Source organism: Ahaetulla prasina, chromosome 8, assembly GCF_028640845.1.
Source record: "Ahaetulla prasina isolate Xishuangbanna chromosome 8, ASM2864084v1, whole genome shotgun sequence".
In the NCBI taxonomy this organism is placed as follows: domain Eukaryota; kingdom Metazoa; phylum Chordata; class Lepidosauria; order Squamata; family Colubridae; genus Ahaetulla; species Ahaetulla prasina.
Window position 1 is genome coordinate 15,645,122 of NC_080546.1, and position 22,808 is coordinate 15,667,929.

The 22,808-nt window shown below is 41.4% G+C and overlaps 1 protein-coding gene across 4 annotated transcripts in view; it reads left to right on the plus strand.

Moving 5' to 3' along the window:
• Positions 1-22,808, plus strand: part of ARHGAP24 (Rho GTPase activating protein 24) — a 527,216-nt gene that overhangs the window by 181,191 nt on the left and 323,217 nt on the right. For all 4 annotated transcript variants that reach the window (XM_058192081.1, XM_058192079.1, XM_058192078.1 and 1 more), the window contains exon 3: positions 17,456-17,543. In XM_058192081.1, coding sequence (XP_058048064.1) covers positions 17,456-17,543 — 88 coding nt within the window. The remainder of the gene's footprint in view (positions 1-17,455; positions 17,544-22,808) is intronic.

Below are 22,808 nucleotides of genomic sequence, written 5' to 3' on the forward strand. Positions count from 1 at the left end.
CCCCCCAACAATCTGGGTCCTCATTTTACCTACCTTATAAAGGATGGAAGGCTGAGTCAACCTTGGGCCGGGCTTGAACCTGCAGTAATTGCAGGCTATTGTGTTCTAATAACAGGCTCCTTACAGCCTGAGCTATTCCGGCCCTTTACTGGTTGGCTCAGTATTCTACTTTTCCCTTGATAATTTGAGAAATCTTACATTCAGGGTGGGGAAGGGGTGGGTCCAGGGGTGAAATCTAAAAATTTTCCCTACCGGTTCTGTGGGTGTGGCTTAATTGGTGGGCGTGGCTTGGTGGCCAGATGGCTTGGTGGGCGTGGCCAATAACAATAAATAATAAAAATAATAAACAAAGTATAAAAAAACAATAAGAGGAACCAAAAACCAACTTTCACACTTTACACACACACAACACAATACAACTGACTCACACACAATGTAAAAGCAGCTGCATTTCACACTTCACATAGCCACAAAAAGCTCAAAAACCAACTTTCATACTTTACACACACACAGCACAACACAACACAACTGACTCACACACAATGTAAAAGCAGCTGCACTTCACACAGCCACAAAAAGCTCAAAAACCAACTTTCACACTTTACACACACACAACACAACACAACACAACTGACTCACACACAATGTAAAAGCAGCTGCACTTCACACTTCACATAGCCACAAAAAGCTCAAAAACCAACTTTCACACTTTACACACATACAACTAACACACACACAATATGCCACATACAGCTTTCTGAGATTTTGTGTGTTTGTGTAGTTAGAGTGAAACACTACAGAAACACACCAAATCTCAGAAAGCTGCACAAATATTTTATTTTATTATTTTATTTTATTGTGGACTTCAAATCCCAGAGTTCCTCAGCCAGCAAAGCCAGCCAGTTGATCACCAAGGAAATAGATTAGCTGGGCGATTGATTCTGTCTGGCTGAAACTGAAACTGCTTTCAGGCTGTGGCCATGCATTCATCAGTAATCAGGTAAGTGCCTTAGAATCTCTACTCTTACTTGTAGAAAAAATGTTTTCTACAAGTAAGAGTACAAGTAAGGTTCTGCTGTTTTTTACTTTTAAAGGCCTGTTTCGGCTGAAGCAAAACCGGCTTTTAAAAGTAAAAAAAAAAACCCTCTGCAGATGGTGCGGCTCAGCAGAGGCAGGGGGGCGGGGCCAGGGATTTTTGCTACCGGTCTTCCGAACCAGCAGCTGTCATTGCTACCGGATCGCGCGATCCCGTCCGATCTGGGAGCATTTCACCCCTGGGTGGGTCCCCTTGTTTTATTCTCCACAGAATAACCACAGAAATACATTGAAAAATGTTATCATCCAAGCATTCTTATTGAAGTATTACTGGATTTTGTGGTCTGCATGATGTCTATCTATCTGGACACTCTCAGACCAGGTGCAGGCCATCAGCCTGCATATAAAGAAGAATACACTGTCAGTCTAAGATTACAATGATGGAAGTATCCATTTAGGCTATCCAAATGATACCCTGCTCTGTGCAGCAATTCAGATTACAACATCTAGATCAGGGGTATCAAACTCATTTTCATTGAGGGCCTCATCAGGGTTGTGTTAGACCTGGTGGGGGGGGCCTTGGCCAGGGTGGGTGTGGCCAGGGTAGGTGTCACTTGTGTCAGGGACACCTGTGATGGCCCGAGCACTCTACGAGTGAAAACAGAGCTCTGTTTTCACTGGCAGAGGGCTGCAGGAGGCCGTCACAGCCAAAAACGGCGCTCGGGAGGGCCATGTGCATTTTCGCTGGCAGAGGCACCACGGGCTGGTCATTTGCTGTTTCTAGGGCTGCCCCGCAGGCCAGATCTAAGCACCCCATGGGCTGGATCCAGCCCAGGGGCCTTGAGTTTGAAACCCCTGATCTAGATGGTTGCCTGTTTCCTTCATGAACCCACCCATTAAAAGAAATTACATCACATCTCAGAAAAATTAGTTGACCTCTTCAGCTACTCTTAATGTTAGAAAGCTTTTTCCACCTTAACATGGAATTGGAATCTACCACTCTGTGATTGAAATAATCTGTGTCCTGAATTCTGCAGTTAGAAGAGACGTATCCTGACCATCTTAGAAATTAGTTTTTGGCTTGGCTAATGAGTAAAGTGGCCAAGGTTTACCATATGGTCATAATCAGGCCACCTTCGAGTATAGTGATTTTAAACTATATAGCGCATCCTGGAAACAATTTGTAATTGTTTGTTTGTGAGTCAAGGACTCAGTTTGGGATTACTACTGCCAAAATGCTTGTGTAAAACAATGAAATCTGGTTTTTGTAGGGGTAATGATGTTACTTGAGGTTGGGGAAAAGGGGTAATTGAGTCAACCAGTTTAAGAAGCACTGCCCACTGTGGCAATTAGCAGTGGAGAATCTATTAGATTTTCCCTAGAGGCTGACCACATCAGGAGCCATGGTGGCGCAATGGTTAGAATACAGTATTGCAGGCTATTTCTGCTAACTGCCAACTACCAGCAGTTCAATTCTCACAGTTATCTACCATCTTTCAAAGAACTTTTTGTTTATAATTGAAATTAGAAGAGCTGTGGTGGCGCAGTGGTCAGAATGCAGTATTGCAGGCATTCTCTACCCACAGCCTGGAGTTTGATCCTGATGGGGCTCAAGATTGACTCAGCCTTCTATCCTTCCAAGATCGGTAAAACGAGGACCCAGATTGTTGGGGGCAATATGCTGACTCTGTAAACCGCTTAGAGAGAACTGTAAAAGACTATGAAGAGGCATATAAGATTGAGTGCTATTGCTATCATAGAGTCTTTGGTGGTCTCTGTGTTTAGTTGTTTGCTTTGCATCCTTGCACTGATGATGTCACCTAGTTCCAGGGGTGGGATTCAGATGGTTCCCACTAGTTCGGGTGAACCGGATGCTAATTTTACATCCGGTTTGCCGAACCGGTAATTGCAAGGACTGGCTGGCCCCTCCCACCCCACCCCTCCTAGTAGTCTTCACGTGGCCCATTTTGGATGCCAGGTAAGTGCAGCGCCAGCTTGGAGGCTCTTGGAGGGTGAAAAACGGGCCTCCCAGAAGTTCAGGAAGTCTGGAAATGGGCCCATTTTTGGCCTCTGGAGAACCTCCACACCCTGGGGGAGGCTGTTTTCACCCTCCCAGAGGCTGTTTTTGCCCTCCTGGAGGCTCGAGGAAAGCCTCCGGAACCTGGGGAGGACAAAAATGCTCCCCCCCTGGCGTGGCGCAGGAGGCCGAGTAGGCCACGCCCACACAGCAATCAGGCAGAGAACCAGTTGCTAAATTTTTTGAATCCCAACCTTGCCTAGTTTGGTAATGAAACCTCTGCAAGCAAACAACCACATTTGGAGAGCACCAAGGTCTCCATAGTTCAGCCCTGAGCTACACATCATCTCTGTTTGTGGGACTTCAAGAATCTGATAGATTACTCAATGCTCTGGTGGGAATTTCCAGAAGTCTGAGCCAGTGTTCCTGTCATTGCCCTAATGGGACTGTGTAATGATGAGATAGAATGAACCACTGATACAATTACTTCCCCTTCTTCAGGCACCATGGAAACTAAGCTCTTCTCCAGGTTTCCGAGGAGCAATGAAATAGGGAAGAAGAGTGCTGACATCATATATTATAGCAACGTTTCTGAGATTCAGAGCACTGCAGGGCAGGGACTGCAGCAAAGGAGACTTACTTTGCTGCCTGAGTACTTGCTCAAGTTAAATCCAGCAAATGCTTTTTAGGATAAACATTTAATGATATGGACTGTTGTCCAGAGAAGCTTAATCTTCAAGGTACCACAATTTTTTATTTTTATTTTTTGCTTTGGAAGGGAAAATAGTTTGCATATATTGCCACGTCTGTGACCAGCCTATAATTACAGAGGTTCATATCCTTCTATAGAGTCATTCATTTCTGTAATGCACAGTGAGCATCGTCAGCCGTTCAGTCATGTCCGGCTACCAGTATTTCATACATACACATATATACATACCTACATGCATACATACTCATATACACGCATACCGTACATACATTTGTTGCTTTTTCTCTTATTCCTTTCTCTTTATTTTTATCTTCTTCCTTTATTTCTATTTTTCCCTTAGTTCTTCTCTTTCTGTCCTCTTTCCTCTCTCTTCAATTTCTTTTAGTTTTTTGTTTTCTTTTCTTAAAGTTAATCCTTTACTTGCATTCCACTAACACAACAATTTATTGTTGAATCTCAGATGGTGCCCACACGTCTCGCGAAGTCAGTTGAGCTAAGAACATGTTTACCTTCCCTGTAATGTTAGGAGTTTATGGTGAGGTTAATTGTAGAGTGGCTTGAAAATTGAATTTTCAGTGCCACGCCATTAATACATCTTCTGCCTATTCTGAGACTCAGTTTCCTAAATATATACTTCTGATTTGATTTGGTTTGGTTTGGTTTTCGGCTTTTTGTTTTGTTTTGTTTTCTTTTCTTTTTCATGTGTATAACAATCACTAGAATGTGTGGAAAAAACACACCATCTTGCGTGTGTTTTTCAGTTTAGTGACAATCTTGAATCATTAGTTCTATATGATTTGGTGGCATAGAAAGTTAATATGATGGACAGTTTTCTTCCCGAAGCATCACCAACCATCATTCTGTGAGGGACAGAGGTTTAGGAGGAACTTCAAGCAGATGTCTACAGTTACACTCAACAAGGCAGGTACAAATTTCATTTGAGGGAGGGCTAGAAATTTCCCATGTGGTGAACAAAGATTGACTGGATTATTCCATATTTCAGGTAAAAATCTTAAACTTCATTAAACTTCATTTTATTTCTTTTGGTTTAATCCCCAAGCATTGACTCCTAAATCTAGATTATAGCAGGGATGAAATAAGCAGGTTCTGACAGGTTCTGGAGAACCGGTAGCAGAAATTTTGAGTAGTTCGGAGAACTGACAAATATCACTTGTGGCTGGCCCCAGAGTGCGGCGGGAATGGAGATTTTGCAGTATCCTTCCCCTGGAGTAGAGTGGGAATGGAGATTTTGCAGTAACCTTCCCCTGCCACACCCACCAAGCCATGCCCACCAAGCCACACCACACCCACCAAACCACGCCCACAGAACCGCTAGTAAAAAAAATTGGATTTCACCATTGGATTACAGATAGGTTAACCTGGATTTGTGCTTTTCTTTTAGCTGGCTTCTTTGAATGCCTGATTTTAGAGTTGGTAAATTTAGCAAGGAATAATTTACCACAACATGAGATGGTGGCCCAACCTCTACCCTCTTAAACTGTTTAAAGGACATCTTTTTCAGAACCATTCACAGTCACCTTTCCCACAAAGTCAACTGATTTCAGATGCTAACTATGTGTGAAATGTAGCAAGAGCATTTTCTTAAATATGGAGAGAATTAATTGGAAGAGGCTCTGCAGGGGGAACGCGAGATCTGATACTACGACAGCTGTTATTGTTTCCTTTGAAGCACAAACTCAAAGTGGTTTAATCAGAGTCTTCCATTTTAAGTCTGTGGGCTTTCTAAGATTACAGTCCTAAGAATCTCTCCTGTCCTTCTGTGTCTGGAGTCCTTGCCTAGTTCAAGAACATCTCCTCAGGAAATTTCAAGGCACCTGGGATGATCTCATCGCAGCCACATCAGAAACAGATAGATGGTTAGCTTCTTTAGATATTGAATGATAACATACATCCATTGCAATTATATGGCTCTGTATTATTTATTTTATTTATTTTATTTATTTATTTATTTATCAAATTTTTATACCGCCCTTCTCCCGAAGGACTCAGGGCGGTGTACAGCCTAAATAAAACACAATATATATACAATTAAAATCAAAATTTAAAATAAAGCATATTACAAAAAGGCCAATGTTTAAAAATTTAAATTTAAAATTTTTAAAAATTTAAAACCCCACAACAATAAAACCCAATTAAAATGTTAAAAAACCATTATGCCATTATGGTGATACTATTATAGTTCCATCTTAATTTAATATTTTATCTCCTATATTGTATTGTCCACTTAAAAGAGAGAGGCAAGGGAAGATGGCAGAGCAGAATAGCAATAGGAATAGCAATAGCAATAGAATAGAGCTGAAAGGGATCTTTTGTCTGAAATAGGTTTCCTGTCTGAACAGGGGGTTGGACTAGAAGATCTCCAAGGTCCCTTCCAACCATTTTTTAAATTGATTTTCTATTAAATACATTTTTTAGTGCTTAATAAACATCATATTGTTTGGGTATTTAATTTGCTTAACAATACAAATTTACATTCTTAATCTCCACCCCTTTTTTCCAACCGTTAGTAAGATAGATTCCATGTTAGATAATATTCTACCTCTTCTTTCCGTTTAATTTTCAATGTCAGTCTATCCATTTTTTGCACAATGTAGTATCTTCCTATTCTGTTCTGTTCTGTTCTGTTTATTATTTTCATCTTTTTCAAGAGTTGGGAAGTTTTACATGCTATCTGTTTTCTTTCCCACTTTAGCTTTTCTATTAGCTGTTTATCACTTATACAGGTAGTCCTTGACTTGTAACCTCTAAATATAGAATAGAATAACAGAGTTGGAGGGGACCTTGGAGGTCTTCTAGTCCAACCCCCTGCTCAGGCAAGAAACCTATTTCAGACAAATGGTTGTCCAATCTCTTCTTAAAATTTTCCAATCTTTGAGCATTTACAACTTCTGGAGGCAAGCAGTTCCACTGATTAATTGTTCTAACTGTCAGGAAATTTCACCTTAATTCTAGGTTGCTTCTCTCCTTGATTAGTTTCCACCCATTGCTTCTTGTCCTGCCCTCAGGTGCTTTGGAGAATAGCTTGACTCCCTCTTCTTTGTGGCAGCCCCTGAGATATCGGAACACTGCTATCATGTCTCCCCTAGTCCTTCTTTTCATCAAACTAGACATATCCAGGTCCTGAACCCAGTTCCTGAACCATTTGTTTAACGACCATTTGAAGTTACAAGGGCGCTGAAAAAACTGACTTACGATTGTTTTTCACACAACCATTGCAGCTTCCCCATAATCATGCGATCAAAATTTGGATGCTTGGCAATTGGCCCATATTTATGACAGTTGCAGTGTTCCAGGATCATGTGATCCCTTATTGCGACCCTCTTAACAGCTGTGTCTCTAACTTAACAACTGCAGTGATTCACTTAACAACAGTGGCAAGAAAGGTCGTAAAATGTTGTGGAACAACTTGCCTCCAGATGTTGTGAATGCTCCCAACACTGGACGTTTTTAAGAAGAGGTTGGATAACCATTTGTCTGAAGTGATGTAGGGTTTCCTGCCTAAGCAGGGGGTTGGACTAGTGGACCTCCAAGGTCCCTTCCAGCTCTATTATTTTATTCTATTCTAAAATGGGGCAAAACTCACTTAACAACTGTATCACTTAGCAACAGAAATTTTAGGTTCAATTGTGGTCGTAAGACTTCCTATACCGAGAACCTTAAATCCAGGTAAATTGGTGGTGGGGGTTCAGTATTTTTAATTATTTATCAGCTCAAACCACCGAATTGCTGTAGAATAAACTGAAAGAAAGAATAAACTGAATAAACGTAAAAAAGAAAGAAAGACTTTTGAGAAGGAGACGATTCCTTGTGCGCTTTTCAGTTGCTATGAGCAACTGCGGTGCAATTGAACGAGAGAGATTGAAGTTTCGTTGGTGATTAATACTGTACGTGATTGATGGTGAAAGCAGAAGTCAAAACAATGCATTGAGAATATTTTAAAAATCAGTAACTGTTAATTAATGTTGAGCAACGGTGTAATGTAAGTGTAATAGCTGACACTTAATTGTAAGCTTTAATGATTTATTAGACTGGCTGTCTAATTTTATCCTCAGAGCCAGTGAAAGCTTCTATGCGTACGGGGCATTTATTAGAGAGAGAGTTCTTGAGTCTCATTTCCCCGTATTGCCCACAAAACTGGGAATAGGTGAAAGTGTATTTCTCTTTTGCTTCATTTTGCTTTTTCCCAAATGCAAACCAATCTGGATTTCATATTTGCCCCAGAGTGGATGTATTTTGGTTATAAACCATATCACAACATTCATTCAAACACAACAGAGTTATTAACCTAATCTTGAATAGCTTCTTCTCTGGTAATATTGTACTACTAACTAGAGCATAAAAAACATTTGCTAGACCAATTCTTGAATACAGCTCATCTGTCTGGAACCCGCACTGCATATCGGACATAAATACAATTGAGAGAGTCCAGAGATATTTTACAAGAAGAGTCCTCCACTCCTTTGCTCGCAATAAAATACCTTATGCCACGAGACTCCAAATTTTGGGCTTAGACAACTTAGAACTATGCCGACTTCAGCCTGATCTAAGCACAGTACATAAAATTATCTACCACAATGTCCTATCTGTCAATGACTACTTCAGCTTCAACCACAACAATATAAGAGCAAATAATAGATAAAAACTCGAGGTAAACCGCCCCAAACTTGATTGCAGAAAATATGACTTCAGTAACAGAGTGGTCAATGCCTGGAATGCACTACCTGCACATTTTTTCCCCAAACCCCCAAACCTTTAAGCTTAAACTGTCTACTGTTGACCTCACCCCATTCCTAAGAGGTCTGTAAGGGGTATGGATAAGTGCACCTGCATGTCTACCATCCCTGTTCTAATATTCCTTTTTTACTTACTCTTTTCATGTATCCAAATTATGTTTATACTTTTACCTGTTATCTTATATACGATTGACAAATAAATAAAAAAATAAAATAAAATAAATTCTAAAGATGGCAAATTTCTGCTCAGTTCTGTCTTACATTTAGAACTGGGAACCTAAATTTGTATAAAATGTTGCACAAACTGAAGGACTAGGTTCAGATGTCAGGCTAAACCATAAATTAGTTTATTTGATTTTGGCTTATTGGCAGTCCTCCACTTATGGCTGGTCACTTAGTGACCATTCAACGTTCCAATGCCCCCCCCAAAAAGTACTTACAATCCAGTTCTGAAGTTCTATTAGTGGTCCCATCCCCCACAGTCAGTGACTACATTACCCCTCCAGAATTGAATAACAGCTTTCCTGTCAAACAGACAAGTGGTCAAAATTGGCAATGCTCTATCAAATCCTGTTCCTGTCAAAAGTGGCGTTCCCCAAGGCAGCGTTCTTGGACCAACACTCTTCATATTATACATTAATGATCTCTGTGACCATATTACTAGTAATTGTGTTCTCTTTGCTGATGATGTCAAACTATTTAACACCACCAACAATACAGCTACCCTTTAAAAAGACCTTGACTTTGTATCTGAATGGTCTAAAACTTGGCAACTCCAAATCTCAACCAGCAAATGCTCAGTCTTACACATTGGAAAAAAGAACCTAAACACTAAGTACAAGCTTGATGGACATTACCTTACAGATGACCCCCACCCTGTTAAAGACCTTGGAGTTTTCATATCAAATGATCTAAAAGTGCCAAAGCCCACTGCAACTACATCGCAAAAAAGGCTTTAAGAGTTGTAAACCTAATCTTGTGTAGCTTCTTCTCCAAAAACACTACACTACTAACCAGAGCATACAAAACATTTGCTAGACCAATTCTTGAATACAGCTCGCCTGTCTGAAACCCATACCACATTTCTGACATCAATACAATTGAACGTGTCCAGAAATATTTTACAAGAAGAGTACTCCACTCCTCCGAATACAACAAAATACCTTATGCCACCAGACTTGAAATCCTGGGTTTAGAAAATTTAGAACTACGCTGCCTTTGACATGACCCGAGTTTAACTCATAGAATAATCTATTACAATGTCCTTCCTGTCAAAGACTACTTCAGCTTCAATTGCAACAATACACGAGTACACAACAGATTTAAGCTTAATGTTAACCGCTCCAATCTTGATTGCAGAAAATATGACTTCAGTAACAGAGTTGTTAATGCTTGGAATACACTACCTGACTCTGTGGTCTCTTCCCAAAATCCCCAAAGCTTCAACCAAAAACTGTCTACTATTGACCTTACCCCATTTCTAGGAGGTCTGTAAGGGGCGTGCATAAGAGCACAAGCGTGCCTACCGTTCCTTTCCTATTGTTTCCTTCCATTATATCCAATTAATCGTCTCATAGTTCCCATCACCAATCTCTTTCCACTTATGACTGTATGACTATAACTTGTTGCTGGCAATCCTTATGATTTATATTGATATATTGACCATCAATTGTGTTGTAAATGTTGTACCTTGATGAACGTATCTTTTCTTTTATGTACACTGAGAGCATATGCACCAAGACAAATTCCTTGTGTGTCCAATCACATTTGGCCAATAAAATTCTATTCTATTCTATTCTATTCTATTCTATTCTATTCTATTCTATTCTATTCTATTCTATTCTATTCATATGGTTATTACATACTTATGCTTATATATATGCTTATATATTATATAGTTATTTTCATGCTTATGCTTATATATACTGTGTGACAAAATAAATAAATAAAATAAAATAAAATTTCGAGCACTCAGCAATTGACCTACACTTATGGCAATTTGCAGCATCGGTCACATGACTGATTTATGTTGTAAATTACAAAAATGTAATTTTTGCAAATGTTGTAATTTTTGCTAAAAATGGCATTTATTTCTGGTGTTCAGCAAAAATCCTCTATAACACACAATGGGTTCACTTAAAGACTGTGGCATTTGCTTAACAACCAGAGTATTTGCTTTATGTCTACCACTGAAAGATCATAAAATTGGCTTGGATACATGGGTAACTGTTATAGGACCATCATGACTTATGGCCATAATAGACAGCCTCTGTTACAGTCGTAAGTCAAAGACACCTGCATTGGCGAGATGAGAGGTGTAGAAGTTTAATCGTAAAATAAATAAAGTTGTGTAAACTTAGCTGTTGTGCTTCGCAAACAAATATTTATGGCTTAAGACAGAGTGACAAAGTGGATGCCAGTACCTCTTTTGTGGCTTCTGGGAGCTCCAAGGGTGGTGGAGGCAAAAATATTGTTCTAATGTTTGGAAGGTTGGGGAGGAGCAGGTAGGGTAGAGGCTGAAGTCATTCCTTACAACAGGGGTGTCAAACTGAATTTCCTCGAAGGCCGGATCAGCATTGTAGTTCTCCTTCATGGGCCGGCAGAGGGGGGGAGCGAGGGGAGAGATGGGACGGATGCCTCCTGCAGCACCCTGACGGCCGAAACGGGGCACGAGAGGACTGCGCGTAACCCCCTCTGCCCCTTTTTCAGCTTCTATGGCCTCCTGCAGCATGGAGGCCCCGCGAGGCCCCCGTGTGGCCCATTTTCTGCCTTCCCGACCTCTAGCAGCACTCCGCTGGCTAAAAACGGGCTGCATGGAGGCCCCGCAAGGCCCACACACAGCCCTTTTTGGCCAGCAGAGGCACCAAGTGATGGACCTTTGGTATTTCCAGACCAGCCCGGTGGGCCAGATTTAAGCACCCCATGCCTTGAGTTTGACACACCAGCCTTAGAGTCTGGTTGTTAAATCAGAACTATTTTACTAGTCTTAGTAACATCCACTGAAGTCCTTGACATGCCATGCAAAGTCCAATTCAACCTTCTAGTCCCCAGAGACTGCACATTCATGAGGGTTTCATTGTCCTCTATTCAGCCAACAAGTTAAGCCATCCATCGCTTTGTAGGTTTTGTTTCATGGCTCCATCAACACCACATTTGCTTATCTTTTTCTTCTTCTGGTTCAGCCATGGTCTCACTGGTAAACATTTTACTAGTTCTTACCGAAATACTTCATGCTGTAAATCCACCCTTCCCCTCCACACACACACACCTACCCCAATTCAGATTCCATTCAAGACAGGTACATTTATTTTAAAGATTAGAACTGAGAGGCAATGTGTAAAACTTTGTGAAATCTGAAAATAAACAGCTTGTGCTGATAATGGAAGATAAAGTAATTAGAAGGGACAAGATAAGATAAACTGATTTAGAAAAAAAGCAAGTCTCTAGTTTTGTTTCAAATCCATCTCAATAAATAAATAAATAAAAATCCAGGCCTGCAACTGAATATTATACTGCTGAAGACAGAAGAAGTCTAGCTTTACTAAGCCAGACATAAGAGAAAGGAGTGAATTTTTTGCTCCTCGTTTTAACTGATCGTCTTGGTTTTCTTTCCTTCCAATTTCTCTCCGATTTTTAGACTGTTCTCCATTAAAGATGCATATAAAAATGTGTTCATAAAAGAAAATGCACACACAAAAAGACATGCATAGGATGGGTAAAGAATATGTAAGGAAAATGCGCTTGCCAGTTTCCCTTATACATGTGTGTGTGTGTGTGTTAAAGAAAATTGCAAATAACAATCATGTTAGCTTTCACATTAATGTGAAAGATTCTAAACTGCCATAGAAACAAAAGAATTGTCTGCTTCAAAAAGCATCCAGAAAGTAATAGGATAAATTCATCCATGGCAGCTGCCCAGCCTGTTCAATTAATTTGGTTACTATCTTAAGGCATAAAGGTAGACATAACCATCACTGATCTGCCACTCTATTCTCTGATGCTGTTATGGAACTAAAAGAAGGGAAGGGGAGGGGAGGGGAGGGAAGGCGAGGGGAGGAAAGCAGTGGTGGGATTCAGCCAGTTCGCACCGCTTCGGGAGAACTGGTTGTTAACTTTCTGAGCAGTTTGATGAACTGGTTGTTGGAAGAAATCATTAGGGCAGAGAACCGGCTGTTAAATTATTTGAATCCCACCACTGGAGGAAAAGAAAGGAAAGGAGAGGAGAGGAGAGGAGAGGAGAGGGGAGGGGAGGAAAGGGGGGGGAGGGGAGGGGAGGAAAGGAAAGGAAAGAGGAGGAGAGGAGAAGGGAGGAAAGGAAAGGAAAGGAAAGGAAAGAGGAAGAGAGGAAAGGAAAGGAAAGGAAAGGAAAGGAAAGGAAAGGAAAGGAAAGGCATACTTATATCTTTAATACAAAAATAATTCTGGGGAAGGAGAAAAATAAGGAATTAAGTAATTGGATACTTTGGGTATCAAGACAGAGAAATATTTCATCCCCTCGATGCAGATTCTGTATTGCCTTGTTGTGCAATGTTTGCTGGAGAAAATATGTCTATTAATGATGTCAAAATGAAAATCTATACCCTGCATGCCCCAGGCCTGCAGATAGCAAAGAAAGCAGGAGTCTCCAATCGATCATCAGCAAACAAGATGGAGGCTCGGCTTCAGTTTCAGCTGTATTTATAGGGAAACATAACCACTGCATAGTTCTACTAAGTGTCGACTTTAAATTTTAAACTACTTCTTCATGCATTCCTGAAAGAGCCTCTCTCTCTCTCTCTGTCTCTCTCCAATTCTGTCCGAGACCGTGCACAGAGCTAATAACCGTGAATCATAATTTGATCTCCTTAACTCCAATGGAGATTTTTGTCAACTCTGAAAATCAAAACTAGGTTGGAGGACGGGCTGTAGAAGGGGATTATTGGCTGGATGTAATTTGTACACTAAAGTTTTGGTTACACTTGTTTAAGAGTTGTACTTAACAGAGGGCAAACCATGTTTTTTCCCTCCATGGATAAAACAATGACCCAGGCTACTGTGTCTTGCAAAAAAAACAAAAAAAACCTGGTTAAACATGAACTGTGAACCAAGACAGCAATAGGGTTCAAGGCAAATCAATTTCATTATAAGTTGCATTTGCTTTTTTTTAGTGGTGTATCACTGACAATACTTTTAGTGGATTGGCAGCCCTGTGGAGGGGGTTGGGGGGCGGCGGGGGGGGAGTGAGGTGTCATCAAGATTTTGCACCTGGTCACTCTGTCAGAAGCACAGTGTTTGGCTGCTAAAGTTGTTCCAGTTTGCCTGTCTTGTTTCTTTCTGGGCTGAAGCCAGTGCTATGACATCCAGTTGCCATATTATCTGACGTGCAGTGGTGGGATTCAAATTATTTTACTATCGGTTCTGTGGGCATGGCATGGTGGACGGGGCAGGGGAAGGATACTGTAAAATCTCCATTCCCTCCCTACTCCAGGGGAAGGTTACTGCAAAATCCCCATTTCCTCCCGATCAGCTGGGACTCGGGAAGCGAGAGAATAGATGGGGGCGGGGCCAGTCAGAGGTGGTATTTACCGGTTCTCCGAACTACTCAAAATTTCTGCTACCAGTTCTCCAGAACTGGTCAGAACCTGCTGAATACCACCTCTGCTGAGGTGGATTTTGATCTGCAGAGTACTATGAACTCAGCAATAGCACCTAGACTTATATGCAGCTTTACACTGCTTTACAGCCCTCTCTAAGTGGTTTTACAGAATCAGCCTCTTGCCCCCAACAATCTGAATCCTCTTTTACCGACCTCGGAAGGATGAAAATCTGAGTCAAACTTGAGCCGGTCGGGATTTGCATTTTAACCACTGCGCTACCAGGGCTCTTAGAGAAAATAGAACATAGAATCACAGGGCTGGAAGTCACCTCAGAGGTATTCTAATCCAATCCCCTGCTCAAGGCAAGAGATCTTATACTATTGGAACTGGGTATGGCTAGTTTAATAAAAAGAAGGACTAGGGGAGACATGATAGCAGTGTTCCAATATCTCAGGGGTTGCCACAAAGAAGAGGGAGTCAAGCTATTCTCCAAAGCACCTGAGGGTAGAACAAGAAGCAATGGGTGGAAACTAATCAAGGAGAGAAGCAACTTAGAACTAAGGAGAAATTTCCTGACAGTTAGAACAATTAATGAGTGGAACAACTTGCCTCCAGAGGTTGTAAATGCTCCAACACTGGAAATTTTTAAGAAAATGTTGGTTAACCATCTGTCTGAGATGGTGTAGGGTTTCCTGCCTGGGCAGGGGGTTGGACTAGAAGGCCTCCAAGGTCCCTTCCAACTCTATTGTTGTTGTTGTTGTTGTTGTTGTTGTTGTTGTTGTTGTTGTTGTTGTTGTTGTTGTTGTTATTATTATTATTATTATTATTATTATTATTATTATTATTATTATTATTATTATTATTATTATTATTATTATTATTATTATTATACCATCCTGGTCAAATCCAGTGTAGGAAGTTTGCACCCATCCCTCTCCTAAGAAAATGAGATATTTTAGGAAATATTAAAAGGGCAGAATATTTCCCCAAAAGGGAGGCCCCACCCTACCTTTGTCAATGGGCCATTAAGGCCTGGGACGGTCTATTCCACATAACAAAGATCTACCTTCTTCAGGCAGAGCCATAGTAGGAATTACATTACATGACATGAACCAAGCCTGGGACTCAGAGAACCTACAAAGTTACCCATGCATGGTCCCATGTGTTAGATTCGGGCAATAACGAGGCATGAGACCAGGATAGTGACAACAGCTCTTTACTATATGGTGAACCCAGCAACCGGGCTGGGGAAAAACCTCTCCTTATATACAGTTCAACCGGCGGCTTCAACCAATCAGCAACGTGCTTGTTTCCCGCCAAAATATTTAAAGATACATTACACTCCTTCCCTCCCAGAAAACACTTTACCTATATATTTACATTATATTTACATATTACTTTTCAACGTAATCACGTAAATAGACTGGGCGTCTCCTGACTCTTTCGGACCTGCGCAGTACGTTCCCTGGGAGCGGGTCGAGTTGACCAGAGGGGCTGTTTGCTCCTCTCAGCTCCTCCTCTAGGCCATCCGGCCTTGGATTATTTGCCGAGTCGTCCCTGCTGTTTTCTAATGGAACCTGTTGGCGTCGCTGGACCTCCGGGAATTCAGTTAAGTCCTGCGATTTTCCCGGGTTTGAGTCAGCTGTGGGTTCAAACATTGTATAGTCAGGGCCTGTTTCGTCTGACTCGGTTTGATCGGCTATCCGTTTCCGTTTAAATCAAATATTTAAAGATACATTACACCATGGGAATCTGACAACCAATCAGAATTCAAGCTAAAATTCGAAGCTGGAGAGAGGGTATAAATCTCTCTCTCACCCATGTGCGTTTTTTGCCCAGGACCTCAAACCATGTAGTCCTGTCCACCATTAAAAACCATCTTTCCAATCAGCCACCATGTTTCCGGTGTCTTTCTCCCCACTTGGAACTGAACCCAGATGGACATTTCTTCCATCACCAGGCTCCAATTTATTATTCAATTTATTTTTGAAAACCTTCAGTGATGGAGAACCCACAATTCTGAGTGGCAAACTATTCCATTGATTAGACATTTCTCCTTACTTCTAGGTTGGATCTCTCTTAGTGCTTTCTGGAGTGACTTCTGTCACCTCCTAATTCTTTCCTGGAGGAAGCACGACAATCTGTATCCAGAAGGTTGTCATCTTTGAGAGAGAATGAAGCCATTAGTCTTAAAAGAGGCCTTCCTGGGTCTGGCAATTACTGTCCAATCTCCAACCTTCACAAAATTTTTGAGATAGGGAGAAAAGCTACAGAGCAGGGGTGAAATGCTCCTGGTTTGGACCGGATTGGCTAATCCTGTAGCTATGGCGGCGGATGGTTCGGAGAACCGGTAGCAAAAATCCCTTCCCCCCCCCTGCCCATGCCCACCCAATCGCCCGGTTGCCCACTTGCCCGCTTGCCGCTTCTTTCCGGCTCGCTCGCTTTTCCCGCGAGTTTTTTTAAAAAAGGCTCTGACAACCACAGCTGAGCCGCACGATCGTTGGAGCCATTTTTTTTTACTTTTAAAAGCATTTTTTACAACCTATTCGGCCTTCTCTGTTGGAGCACCTACCCTCTGGAACGAACTTCCCCCCCGGTTTACGCCAATTACCTGACTTTTGGACCTTTCACCGTGAATTGAAAACATACCTGTTTATCCAAGCGGGACTGGCTTGATTTTTAAATTTTCAAATTTCTGGATTTTTAATAATTTTAGATTGGGGTATTTTAGTATAGGTCAATTTGACGGTTTTAATTTTCGGCCATCTTTGAATATGTATTTTAATGGTTATTTTAATTTTGTATATTATTGTTTTAATCTGGCTGTACACCGCCCTGAGTCCTTCGGGAGAAGGGCGGTATAAAAATCTAAATAAACTAAACTAAACTAAAACTAAAAAAAATGCTTTTAAAGGTTAAAAAAAAGATTGTGTGCCACAGCTTATCTCTCTCTCTCTCTCTCACACACACACACATACACACACACACATTGTTCTACTTACCCCATGCCTCCTTTTGGCGTGCACTGCATGTGTGCCCACCTCGCATTTGGTGCGTGGTGCGCACTGTGCATGTGTGCACGCAGCACACATTTGGCACGCAGCACGCATGCGCAGCTAGCGAACCAGTCGTAAACCGGTTCAGATTTCATCACTGTTACAAAGTGCCTTCACAAAAACTGATTATCTGATTCTTTTTATCAAAGGAAAGAGAAAATGTTCCTTGTCCTACCGTAGTGAATGATCTTACTGGAGATCTGGCTGGGGGAAGTGTATCCCTAATGATCCAACTCAACTGTTTTTTTCCCCCCCCTTTTATCTAAAAATTTCATCTTGTCCTTTCTCCTAATTTTATGTTTAAGGGTACCATATTCTTACCGGGAAATCGTGTGATTGAACATCCTTCCAGCGATGAAAACCCAGGAAAGTTCCTTTTCGAAGTGATTCCAGGTAAGTCTTTATTCACTGTGAATCTTTTGTGGTGTTCACTGATTGCCTAATGTCTATGTAATGTTCATCCTTGTTTACAGATTGAAGAATATTAATAATTCAATTTTATAGCAGACATTTTTAGTAATGATAGTGTTACTGATAACATAAATGGCCTGGTTTCTTTAAAAAGTTTTTAAAAACTTCCAAATTAAAAGGCAACTCTTTTTAAAGAGTTTTATTTGTGCATGTGTTTAGAATTGTGTACTCTGGTTTATGTGACATTTCTTGTCAGTAAATAAATAGAAGAGACCTAGTTTATTGTAGTGGTTAAGACACCAGGCTAGAAACCAGGAAACTGGGAATATCTAGTCCTATTTTAGGAATGAAGCCAGCTAGTTGACTTTGAGCCAGTCATTCTTTCTCAGCCCTAGGAAGCAAGCAATGGCAAACTTCTGAAATCTCGCTAAGAGAAGTGCAAGGATTAATCTAGGCGGTCTCCGGGAATGAACACCGACTCAAAAGCACCAAATAAACACACAGATCACTTGAAAGGCTTGATGTGTTATTATTAGAGAATAACTTGAAGCAAGCTGTTGATCAATACATAGTGATATTTCAGGATTGGTGACTTAGGGAAGAAAGTTTCAAACTCAGCTGCACAAGCAATGGGCAAGCACATGCATGTGTGAAGGTCCACTTGCACGAGCATTGGGGAAGCGTGCACGCATGAAGCTCCACTCACATCAGCGGTGCCCCCTTCTGCTTGCACGTGACGCTCCTCTCATGCAAGCAGAGGGTACATACTTGCGGAGCTCCATTCGTGCAAATGGAGTTTTGCACACGCACAGGAGTGCCCTCCGCTCTAGGTAGCTTTCTCAGGGTCTATGGCAACAATCCATGTTCATGTATTCATTTACCAGAATCAAAGCCATGCCTCCTTCAACAAGAATTCAAATGTTTGCAAGGTACTAAGAATACGTAAGTACCTTATTTTTGTCCTATGCATGTCCCCGTGGCAAGACTACATAGCGTGTTTTCTGGCAATTTGTAGAAAAGAGGATTTTCTCACTGTCTTTGGCAGATCTATTGGCCTAGAAGGAACTCAGCATATAAAAATTGAAGGGACAAAAGAACGAAAAGACAGTAAAGAAATTGTTCCCATTCATCTCAAGTAATGCAGGCTTTTTCTCATTTTTAATGCTCAGCAGGGAAATACAATTTTTCATATTCTGCTTCCTGTTCCGCGAAAACTTTTTGCTGTCCTTTGACAGTTACTAGGCCTTAGTTCCTCCCTATGGCATCCAGCAATATAAATATGACTGCAGACAATTCCTTTGGTGCCCGTAAGCGCTCTGACCTCCCCCCACATCCAGACACAGCTTTATTGTCAAGGATACTTTTTGACCTCAAGTTAACCCAACAGAAAATTAGAAGGAAAGGTGATTGGAGCCTTGAACTTTGTTTGATAGCAAGCTCACCTGACTGGAAAAAGGTCAACCACAAGCAGGAGTTATGTGCAGCATCTTTCAAGGCATGAGAGTCCAAGATTTGGTGGGTTGCATTCTGATAAATCAATGCTCTGCACTTCGTTATCTCCCTGCTACAGCAATATTCACATTCTGCGAATAGATAAGAACCCGAACCATCATTTGCAAGACGATTTACATGGGTGTTGCCCGCTAGCTCAAAACATTGAGGATTCCTCTTCTAGGTCACGAGAAATTCATTTCCTATGCAAAGTTACTACTAGTGGATCAGCCCAATGCAGATGGTCATCAGCAAGATAATCAGCACAAAACCTTGCTTGCAAAAAGTTAGCACCCACCTTGGGCTATTATGAAGAAGGAAAACAGATTTATTTATTTATTTATTTTGCTAAGGATTGAGTTGGAAGAGATAGCTAAGGATATATGAATTTCTGACTTTCAGGAATCACTGTTTCTGAGGAGGAATGGGGCTACTAGAGCTGCTTGGACTGCAGATCATTTGGTTGACCATAAATGATGTCACAGAGATGCAGAAAACTGGATTTCTTTGTTGCTGTCTGGTGTCCCTAGAACAGGGGTCTGCAAACTTGGCTCTTTTAAGACTTGACTTTTAAGCAAAGCTGGCCGAGGAACTCTGGGATTGAAGTCCACAAGTCTTAAAAGATCCAGGTTTGCAGACCCCTGCCCTAGAAGGTCATCTTAGATCTGGGACTCTAGGATGCTTCAGTTGATGTTGCCTGATATGTCCTCATTGCAACATACAATTTATGGGAAACAATTCAGAAACTTCCAGGAGTGGATGAAATGAGAAAACCAAAGGCGCTTTTTTTTTCAAGAGGCAACTGGACTTTCTGATTTTTCTTTGAAGACATTTCGCTTCTTATCCAAGAAGCATCTTTCAGAGCTGAAGAAACTTCTTGGATGAGAAGCAAAACGTCTTCAAAGAGAAACCAGAAAGTCCAGTTGCCTCTTGAAAAAAGCACCTGTGGGACAACCATGATCTGGATGACGGAGCTCCATAGACATGAGATGAGAAAGTATTTTAGTTCTGAGGTAGGGAGACAATTTGGCAAATATTGAAAATGCTGTATTCGTAACTTTTAATTCCTGTTTTGGTAGGGCTTCTCTGCACCTTCTCTAGAAAATTAACATTTAGGGAGAATCCTGAAAAGGTGCAATAGAGAATCAACTGGTCTGTTTTAACCCATTTCCTGCCAATTGCTTTTGCAGTGGTATTGCTCCACCTGCTGGTAAGCACCCTATTGCCTTTAATTAGAATAGAGTAGAGTAGAGTAGAGTAGAGTAGAGTAGAGTAGAGTAGAGTAGAACAAAACAGAACAGAACAGAACAGAATAGAACAGAACAGAACAGAACAGAACAGAATTGAATTGAATTGAATTGAATTGAATTCTTTATTGGCCAAGGGTTATTGGACACACAAAGAATTTGTCTTTGGTGCATATACTCTCAGTGTACAAAAGGAGAATAAAATACATTCATACTTAGTGATGGTCAAGGTTACTAATAAGCTATCAAATCGTACTAGGAAACAAATAAAAACAATATAATTGAAAGATACAAGCAACATGGTTATAATAATAAGTGGGAAGAGATAGATACTCTCAGCATTCCAGAAAACCCCTCACCAAGTAAAAACTCCGAAGCACACATCTTTCAAAGTTCTTTTACTAGGATAGTAAGGAAGAGAAGACTAATAGTAATACAGTTTTAGAAAATTATTTGACAGTGTTGTGGGAATTAGTTGTTAAGCAGAGTGATGGCATTCCAGAAAAAAATTGTTCTTGTGTCCAGTTGTTCTGGTGTGCAGTGCCCTATAGCGTTTTTTTGAGAGTAGGAGTTGAAACAGTTTATGTCCAGGATGTGAGGGATCTGTAAATATTTTCACAGCCCTTTTTTACTGTAGCATACAGGTCCTCAATGGAAGGCAGGTTGGTAGCCATTGTTTTTCCTGCAGTTCTAATTATTCATTGAAGTCTGTGTCTGTCTTGTTGGGTTGCAGAGCCAAAACAGACAGTTATGGAGGTATAACAGAACAACAGAGTTGGAAGGGACCTGGGAGGTCTTCTAGTCGAGCCCCCACAACTTCTGGAGGCAAGCTGTTCCACTGATTAATTGGTGCAGATCAGAGGTGGGTTTCAGGCGGTTCTGACCATTTCTGGAGAACCGGTAGCAGAAATTTTGGGTAGTTCAGAGAACCGGTAGTAAAAATTCTGACTGGCCCCACCCCAATCTATTCCCTGCCTCCCAAGTCCCATCTGATTGGGAGAAAATGGGGATTTTACAGTAACCTTCCTCTGCCACGCCCACCAAGCCATGCCACACCCACCAAGCCACGCCGACAGAACCAGTAGTAAAAAAATTTGAAACCCACCTCTGGTGTAGATGACAGACTCAATCAAGCCTCTGTAGAACTGAATCAACAGCTCTTTGGGCAGTTTGAGCTTTCTGAGTTCGCACAGAAAGAACATCCTTTGTTGAGCATTTTTGATGATGATTTTGATGTTAGTTTCACCGCATCTCAAAAAAAAAATTCCCAACTGCACCGTATTGCAATTTTAAGCTAATTACAAGAGACTACCTCAATTGCCAGGCAATTATTTCACATAATTTTTGTTCATTGAGTTTAGCAAGATTTAGTCTCCTGTAATTAGGAATGCAGCCTTGGCCCCATTGAATTTATCAAACGGGAATACAATTCTGACTTCTGTAACACCCATCCTTGTTTGGCCGTTGTTTTGTTTATACGCAAAGAAGCTCTTGTAATCTTGGCAAATACTCACGCAACACATAATAATGCAGAGATTTTTCTCTCTCCGGATTTAAAAAGCGGACATTTGAGGCATGAAAATATTTTCACAATTCAATGTGGACCAGTGTGGGCTGATTTACAATGGAATCCATGGCTAAATGTTAATGGATGCGGCCGAAGGACAGAGAATTTAGTCAGAGGGATTTGGTTATTGTTTTCCTGGAGAATAGATATAAACACTTGGCCTTATTCGACTTTCTCCACCCACATCTACATTGGGATACAGATTACATAACTTTCTATGCGCAAGCCTTATTCCCAAGAATGCATGCTTTGAATTAGAGATTGGGGTGGGCTGCTGGGGGTTTGCAGGGGTTCGGGAGAACATCTAGCTAATATTCTGTGCGGTTCAGAGAACCCCCAAATCCCACTCATGGCTGGCCCTGCCCACTCTGCCCCTCTCAGGAGTCCCCACATGGCCCGTTTTGGATGGAGGTAAGTGCAGGGTGCACATGGATGCTTAGGGACGGTGAAAAATGGGCCTACTGGAAGTTTGGGAAGGCCCTCCAGAGGGCCCTTGGAGCCTGGGGAGGCTGTTTTTGCCCTCCCAGAGGCTGGAGGAAAGCCTCCAGAGCCTGGGGAGGGCAAAAACGCCCCCCCATGGTGCAGGAGGCCAACTAGGCCACACCCACCATGGCCACGCCCACCAAGCAACCGGGCAGAGAACCCTTTGCTAAAAATTTTGAAGCCCACCCCTGTTAGAGATGGAAACAATGCTTTTAATCATCTTTTCCTAAAGGATTGAAAACGGATACAAATGGTGTTACTAAAATGCTGAATTGTGTATAGAGATTCTCAGTTGTTCAGGCCATGGTTGTCTCAAAGATGCTTTTTTTCCCTTGAAGAAGAAGAAAAAAAATCCTTGAAGAAGAAGACATGTTGCTTCTCATCCAAGAAGCTTCATCAGTTCTGACTGGATGGGGGGTGGGTGGAAGGATTAGTTCTTCCTTTTGAAGAAAACCCCCC